Source organism: Psammomys obesus, unplaced genomic scaffold (genome assembly GCF_907164565.1).
Source record: "Psammomys obesus unplaced genomic scaffold, mPsaObe1.curated_primary_1811, whole genome shotgun sequence".
Lineage (NCBI taxonomy): Eukaryota > Metazoa > Chordata > Mammalia > Rodentia > Muridae > Psammomys > Psammomys obesus.
In genome coordinates, this window is record NW_026596073.1 from 34,409,515 (window position 1) to 34,417,512 (window position 7,998).

The 7,998-nt window shown below is 37.1% G+C and overlaps 1 protein-coding gene across 3 annotated transcripts in view; it reads right to left on the reverse strand.

Annotated features, from left to right (window-relative positions):
* Sclt1 (sodium channel and clathrin linker 1) overlaps positions 1-7,998 on the reverse strand; it is a 120,912-nt gene that overhangs the window by 51,534 nt on the left and 61,380 nt on the right. For all 3 annotated transcript variants that reach the window (XM_055626154.1, XM_055626157.1, XM_055626155.1), the window contains 2 exons: positions 7,408-7,498; positions 2,626-2,717 (listed from right to left, as the gene is read on the reverse strand). In XM_055626154.1, coding sequence (XP_055482129.1) covers positions 2,626-2,717; positions 7,408-7,498 — 183 coding nt within the window. The remainder of the gene's footprint in view (positions 1-2,625; positions 2,718-7,407; positions 7,499-7,998) is intronic.

Sequence of the window (7,998 nt, forward strand, 5' to 3'; positions counted from 1 at the left end):
GTTAACTGCTTAGTCATCTCTCCAGCTTCAAAAAACAAAACAAAACAAAACAAAACAAAACAAAAACCTAAATTGTATGTTCAGATCACTTCTACACTACCATCCTTAAAGACAACACATTTTCTAAGTGTATACAGTAAGTATTCAATGCACATTGAACAAATGGTTTTACCAATGAACATATAAGCTGCTTTAAAGAGAGTGTTAATTTTTTTTTTCTTTAAGGTGCTAGAGTGCTCAGTGGCTGTGAGCACTGGCTGCTTTTCAAGAGGACATGAGTTCAGTTTCCAGCACAGATAGTGGCTCAAAACTGTAGCTCTAGTCTCAGGGGATCCCACCCTTTCTTTGGCCTCTGTGGGCACCAAGCCAGAGAGCAGTGCACAGACACACATGCAAATATGACACCAATACATGCAAAGTTATTTTTCAAACAATGCATGGAAAATTATATCTAGTTTCCCCAGGATTTATTTCAATTATTTCATGGATCTCTGAGCATTATCCCTGCTCAGTAGGAATAGTAATGAGTTCCAAACACACCTTACATATACCTCCTGAAGTCACCCAAAACAAAATTATCAAAGACAAAACTGTGTACCACTTCCCGTTTTTCCCCTTCTCAGATATATAATCATTATTGATTCCTTTAAGGATCATACCCATTTCCTTCTGAATATTTTAGCTATTCTAAATGGAATTTAAATGAAAAATTCTTAGCATAAAAACCGCATGTTAAAATTAGGATGGGTATTATTGTCAATTTTATTATTGTGAATGTGTCAACAATGAAATTTTATTAAACATATAATTTATTCATTTTATAAGTAAATATAATCATAAAGGTACTTAGAATATAATTATATATATGTATATACAATTCAATCTCACATCATTTTAAACATGAACCAATAAAAATCCTTAACTGAGTGTTATGATAGAAATATAAGCTCCTGGGGGCTAGGAAGATGGCTGTTCGTAGAAGCGCTTACTATACAACCATATGCTCTCCTAACTATTTCCCATTAGCTATTAAAATAAGACAAAACAACTTGGTGCCTTGATAGAGTGATGCTTTGAATATTATCACCAGGCTTTATTAAGTCTTTCTAGAAAGGCTATTTCAGCATTTTATAATGGCCATGAAGGAAATCAGTGACTGAAAAATGGATGAGAAGGGCAACTGGAGATTAGAGCTCCCAAGAATACAGGAAAGACTGTCAGCTGGACTTCTGGGGATCAAAAAAGTTAAGGATCAATCTGCAGGGCTTTTCTGGCACACTGAATGAGGGGCAGGAATAACCTACAGCATTCAGCTTCTAAAGATAATCCTTCTTGCAGAATTTGTGGCCCAAGAACATTAATAGTTAAAAGCTGACATTTTCATTGCCTCTGTTTCAATGGTGATTTAGATTTTAACTGTATTATTACTAAAATACAGTATTATAGAGGATTTGGGAAGTATCATATTTCTTCAGATACTTATGATTTAAAATTTTTAAACATTTTTTAGAAAGTGCTTCTAAACATAACTAGAAATACTTCAAAATCTATAAGCTTACATCAAGAGGACTGAAAATGAAGGCACCTTTTGTGCTATAGTATTGTAATAGAGGGAGGCCACAATGAAAACCAGGCTGGGAGACAAGGAATTTCTCCTTATGTACCCAAGCCAATGGTACCAAGAGAAAAGCTTATCTTCCTTCCTGGCACACACAGCTAAATCTACATATGCACATCTTCTGGATTTAATTTCATGAGTGGTTTAAGTTGTAGTACTGTTAAGTAAGGCAGAGACAAATCAAGGATTTCTCCTAGGTTTGGCCAAAACCCTGTATGTGTGTGTTTATCCCTTCATTTATATATTATATTATTTTCTCTTAATGTGGATGAGTGTACAGCCCCAAAGCCAGGGCTTATAGATGGGGGACTCTAGTGACCATACTAACACAAATGCCATCGTAACCAAGACTTGATTTCTTTTGTGTGTATGTGTATGTCTTTTTAAAATTTATTCTTATTGTTTTTATTTTTTTATAAATTTTTATAAATTACAATTTATTTTGTATCCCCGCTGTAGTCCCCTCCTTGATCCTCTCCCAATCCCAGCCTCCCTCCTCCCTCTGACCCTAGCATATCAGGTTTCATCAGGACATGAAGACTTGATTTCTTAAAAAAAAAAAAAAAAGTATTAGAATAAATTTTGTGCAACTGCTCTCTTTCAAAATTGTGACAGGGACCAATGTATTTTTGCATGAGTGTCTAGACTCTAGATGCATTATATAAATTATATATATATATATTTGTAAACATAGGGTCTATACATAGCCCTGGCTGTCCTGCACTCAATATGTATACCAGAATACCCTAGAACTAAGAGAGATCCTCTTACTTCTATCTCTTGAGTGCTAGGATTAAAGGTGTGTGTTACCACACCCTGCTAAGTAAATGATTTTGAACATATGTTCAAGGTATAACAATAATAAAATTTTAAGCTAATGTTCAGATTTTAATCCCATGGTTACAGTCTTGATTTAGCATTTAAATGATATCTATCCCAATAAATATAATCAAAACTCTACCGTGGGGCACGTATGTGAACAATAGAGACACAGTTAGAAGCAATACCTTGACTCTAACTGTTTTATACTAGACTGTAAATGCTGTACTCGTCTATCCGATGCTTCCTCTTTCCCCTGAGCAGACATAATATCTTCTTCCTAGAAAGTAAAGAATCCAAAGCTTACTTGAACATCTGAGAATGTAATACACAAACACCACTATAGCATGAAAACCACAGCAGATTATAAAGTTATGTTACTAGAATGCTAATATGTAAGTTTAAAGATGATATACTTTGGAAGTAAACACATATAATACAAAGGGCTTGGGGGCAAACTTCATCATCAATAACATACTAGGCAACCAAAAGAGTTACTACAAGTACATTTCTGGCAATGATTCACAATGTTTCCACTGTACATCTAGCAAAACAAGGCAAAAATTTCTATAGCCACTCTGCTATTATAATATGCTCTCTTAACTATTTCCCATTAGCTATCAAGACAGGGCAACACGGTGTCCTAACAGAGTGATGCTTTGAATATTATCGAAAGGTTTTTATTAAGTCTTTTTAAAAAGGCTAGTTGCCTTTCCTTCCTTAAAACATTTTTTTCTCTTCTATTTTTTTTTAAATTTATTTATTAATTACAGTTTCTTCACTCTGTTTCCCAGCTGTAGCCCCTTCCCTCATGCCCTCCCACTCCCACCCTCCCTCATTTCTTCCCTTACCCCTCTCTAAGTCCACTGATAGGGGATGTCTTCTTCCCCTTCCATCTGCACTAGCCTATCAGGTCTCATCAGGACTGGTTGTATTGTCCTCCTCTGTGGCCTGGTAAGGCTGCTACCCCCTCAGGGTGAGGTGATCAAAGAGCCAGCCACTGAGTTCATGTCAGAAATAGTCCCTGTTCTCATTACTAGGTAACCCACTTGGAGACTGAGCTGCCATGGGCTACATGTGTGCAGCGGTTCTTAGATATCTCCATGCATGGATCTTGGTTGGAGTATCAGTCTCAGAAAAGACCCCTGTGTCCAGATTTTTTTGGTCTGTTGCTCTCCTTGTGGAGCTCCTGTCCCCTCCAGGTCTTTCTATCTCCCCCTTCTTTCATAAGATTCCCTGCACTCTGCCCAAAGTTTGGCTATGAGTCTCAGCTTCTCCTTTGATCCCTGCTGGTTAGAGTCTTTCAGAAGCCCTCAGTGGTAGACTTCTTTCCTGTTCCCTGTTTTCTCCCTCTTTCATGTCCATCCTGTTTGTCTTTCTGAGTGAGGATTGATCATCTTACCCAGGGTCTTCCTTCTTGCTTAGTATCTTTATGTGTACAGATTTTAGTATGTTTATCCTATATTATATTTCTAATATCCCCTTTAAGTGAGTATATGCCATGTGTGTCTTTCTGCTTCTGTGATATCTCATTCGGGATGATCTTTTCGAGATCCTACCATTTGCCTGCAAATTTCATGATTTCCTTGTTTTTAATTACTGAGTAATATTCCATTGTGTAATGTACCACAATTTTTGTATCCATTCCTCAGTTGAGGGACATCTGGGGTGTTTCCAGATTCTGGCTACTACAAATAAAGCTGCTACAAACATGGTTGAGCAAATGCCCTTGTTGTATACTTAAGCATCTTTTGGTTATATGCCTAGAATTGGTATAACTCCATCTTGAGGTAGTACTATTCCTAATTGTCTGAGAAAGTGCCAGATTGGTCTCCAAAGTGGTTGTACAAGTTTACATTCCTACCAGCAATGGAGGAGGGTTACCCTTTCTCCACATCCTCTCCAGCATGCATCATCCCTTGAGTTTTTTATCTTAGCCATTCTGATGGGTGTGAGGTGAAATCTTAGGGTTGTTTTGATTTGCATTTCCCTGATGACTCAGGACTCTGAGCATTTCTTTAAGTGTTTCTCTGCCTTTCGCTATTTCTCTATTGAGAATGCTGTTTAGCTCTTTACCCCATTTTTTAAATGGATTACTTGATTTGTTTCTTTTTAACTTCTTGAATTCTTTATATATTCTGGATATTAGCCCTCTGTCAGACATAGGGTTGGTGAAGATCCTTTCCCAGTCTGTAGGCTGTCGTTTTGTTCTGATGATAGTGTCCTTTGCTTTACAGCTTTTAAGTTTCATGAGGTCCCATGACTGGCTATTGTCAACAATGTAGTTACTCTGGTTTTGCACAGGGATTAATCAAAGGGAAAATGATCTTGATTATATGTAATCTCTGAGCTCTGTTTCACAGTGTAAAAACAGCTGAACTATGTGACTATTTCTGATTTCCACTTTTGTTTTTGTATAGGCATTCCTATGGAGTGTCTACAACCTGCAAAATCTGAGGGTCAGTCCAGATGGAGCAGTTATAGGGTTTAATTTCTGATTTCCTTGTTGCTAGAAATTTGATTCCTGTAATTTCCAACTTTGGAGTTTGTATTGAAGTTTTGGTTTCTTTAAAAACTCAGTTATTAGGCATATATACAAAAGATGCTCAAGTACACAAGGACATTTGCTCAACCATGCTCGTAGCAGCTTTATTTGTAATAGCCAGAACCTGGAAACAACCCAGATATCCCTCAGTTGAGGAATGGATACAGAAATTGTGGTACTTTTACACAATGGAATACTACTCAGCAATTGAAAACAAGAAATCATGAAATTTGCAGGCAAATGGTGGGATGTACAAAAGATCATCCTGAGTGAAGTATCCCCAAAGCAGAAAGACACACACGGTATATACTCACTTATAGGTGGGCAATAGACCTATAAGATAGGATAAACATACTAAAATCTGTACACCTAAAGAAGATAAACAAGAAAGAGGTCCCTGGGTAAGATGATCAATCCTCACTTAGAAAGACAAATGGGATGGACATTGGACGTAAAAGAAAACAAGCAACAGGACAGGAGCCTACAATAGAGAGCCGGTGAAAGACTCTACCTAGCAGTGTATCAAAGCAGATGCTGAGACTCATAACCAAACTTTGGGCAGAGTGTAGGGAATCATATGAAAGAAGGGGGAGTTAGTATGACTCAGAGAGGACAGGAGCTCCAGAAGGACCAAATATATCTGGGCACAGGGGTCTTTTCTGAGATTGTTTCTCCAACCAAGGACCATGCATAGATATAACCTAGAACCCCTGCTTGGATGTAGCCCATGGCAGCTCAGTCTCCAAGTGGGTTTCTTAGGGGAACAGGGACTGTTTCTGACATGAACTCAATGGCTGACTCTTTGCCTTCCCCCGACCCCCTGTCCGAGGGAGGAGCAGCCTTGCTAGGCCACAGAGGAGGACACTGCAGCCTGTCCTGAAGAGACCTGAGAAGCTAGGGTCAGATGGAAGGGGAGGAGGACCTCCCTTATCAGTGGACTTAGAGAAGGGGGCAGGGAGGAGATGAGAAGGGGGAGGGAGGGAATGAGGGAGGGGGCTACAGCTGGGATACAAAATTAATAAACTGTAACTAATATAAAAAAATAAAAAATTTAATTGAAAAAATTCTGAAAAAAAGAGAAAAAAAAAACTCAGTTATTTTATGTAAACATGTTTTTGTTTTAATCCCAAATGTGGGATTTTAGTTTGTTCTTTGGTTTGTCCACAGCTCATAATTGCCTTGTGCACAGGTGTGGTCTTTGTCAACTGCAGTTAGTTGAATTCTGAAGACTCTGAGGGGTACATAAAAATGAGAACCCCGAGAGAGAGAGAGAGAGAGAGAGAGAGAAATAATGAAAGAAAGAAAGACAGAGAGAAAGAGAGAGAGAGAGAACGAATACATACGAGAATGAGCAGTGGCTTGCTGTGTTTGCTGGCTACCTGGATATCATAATAATTGAGATTGGCATTGCCCCCAAAAGAACCCAACAACCCTACCTAGCTGAAGGAGAGGTCTACATCTCCTTTCCCTTCGAACCTTCTTTCTCCCCTACGTAGGACTAGGAGTTGGAAGGAAGATAGAAGATTTAGGAAGCCCTAATAAAAGAGTTTAAAAAACTAGTATCTAAAGGAGTTTGTCTTCTTATACTTCAAATAATAAGTAATTTTCTGAACCTAAATTTACACATATTTCTAGCATGAAATTATCATACAAATGAGCAAACTCAAATATTTAGCTCATTGTCTTTTGACAATGAGCCAGATCTCTCTCAGGTTTCAGTATGTTCTCAGATTTCCCATACTTTGCATACTTTGGCTATCAGGCATAGATTTTGCAAAAATTTAAACTGAGAAGATGGTTTCTTTCTTCTTTCATGATCCTCTTGTTGCCATTATGTCCTTTAAAAATGTCCAATACCTTCTGTAGGCTTAAATGTTGGTTTTGAGTACTTAAGCCATTATAAAGCTATTTTTTTTTAAGTCATAGGTGTGGGGAGTGGACTGTAAGAACCATCAGGTCAGAAATCCAAAATCTAAAAATTCTTGTTCCAGGTCTGCAAAAAACCCCAATCACTTGGAGGCAGGGGGAGCTCTCATACCTCTCCATACTACCCTATCACTACTGGAAATCTAAAATTGACTTCGAAAAAATTAGGAAATCAGGCTGAGATACACATACATATTGTCACTATCAGAACAAAAATTTTTAATAATTATATCCATCTAAATCTTGGGCCTGACATTTCCTCAATACCTTTCTAAACGTCTCCTATTACTTATAGAAATAGCTATTATGACAGTAAAATCTTTAATAGACAATACAAATTTGGTATTAGGTATTTATTTCCCACTTGCAAAGAACAAGTTAAGTAAAACTTGACTGTAATTTGCATTTTAATAAGCTGTTTGCAGTGACTACAATGTTTTAATTCACTACGCTAAAGTCGATGGAAAAGTGTCTTCACTACTTGATCTCAATGCTTTACCTTTTTCAGCATCTGTTCTTGAAGACCCTCAGTCACTTTAGTTAACTCTTCCACTTTTGTTACTGCAACTCTGAGATCTAACTTGGCTTGCCTGAAGAAGAAAGTAAATTCATGTGTTATGTTAGAGACCATAAAAAATGCAAAGTTCAAAACTTAAATTTAATAAAATAATTAATGTTTGTGTCACTAAAAATGAATCCCAAAGGTAAATTCTGAATGATTTCCTTATTGCTAACAAAATATATGTAAATCAAACAGAAAAAAATATAGCTAACTATATATAGAGGGGTACAAAGAATAATTTATTTAGATGAATTATAGTTAATGTACAAACAATCCTGTGTTTTTATAGAAGAAAAATGTAATTATCATAAATAAGAATTTAAACAAAATGTTGTTTTTTCTATTTGTTTCATGGGTTGTTGAACAAGTGAAAGTAAAGTGTCCAATAAACTTTAATGAAATGTAAGACTGACAGCATTTGTTGGGAGTATCTCAGCTTGCAGAGCATCATGAGCCTAGTGCTGTCACTACTAGTGATGAAACACACACACACACACACACACACACACACACACACACACACACACA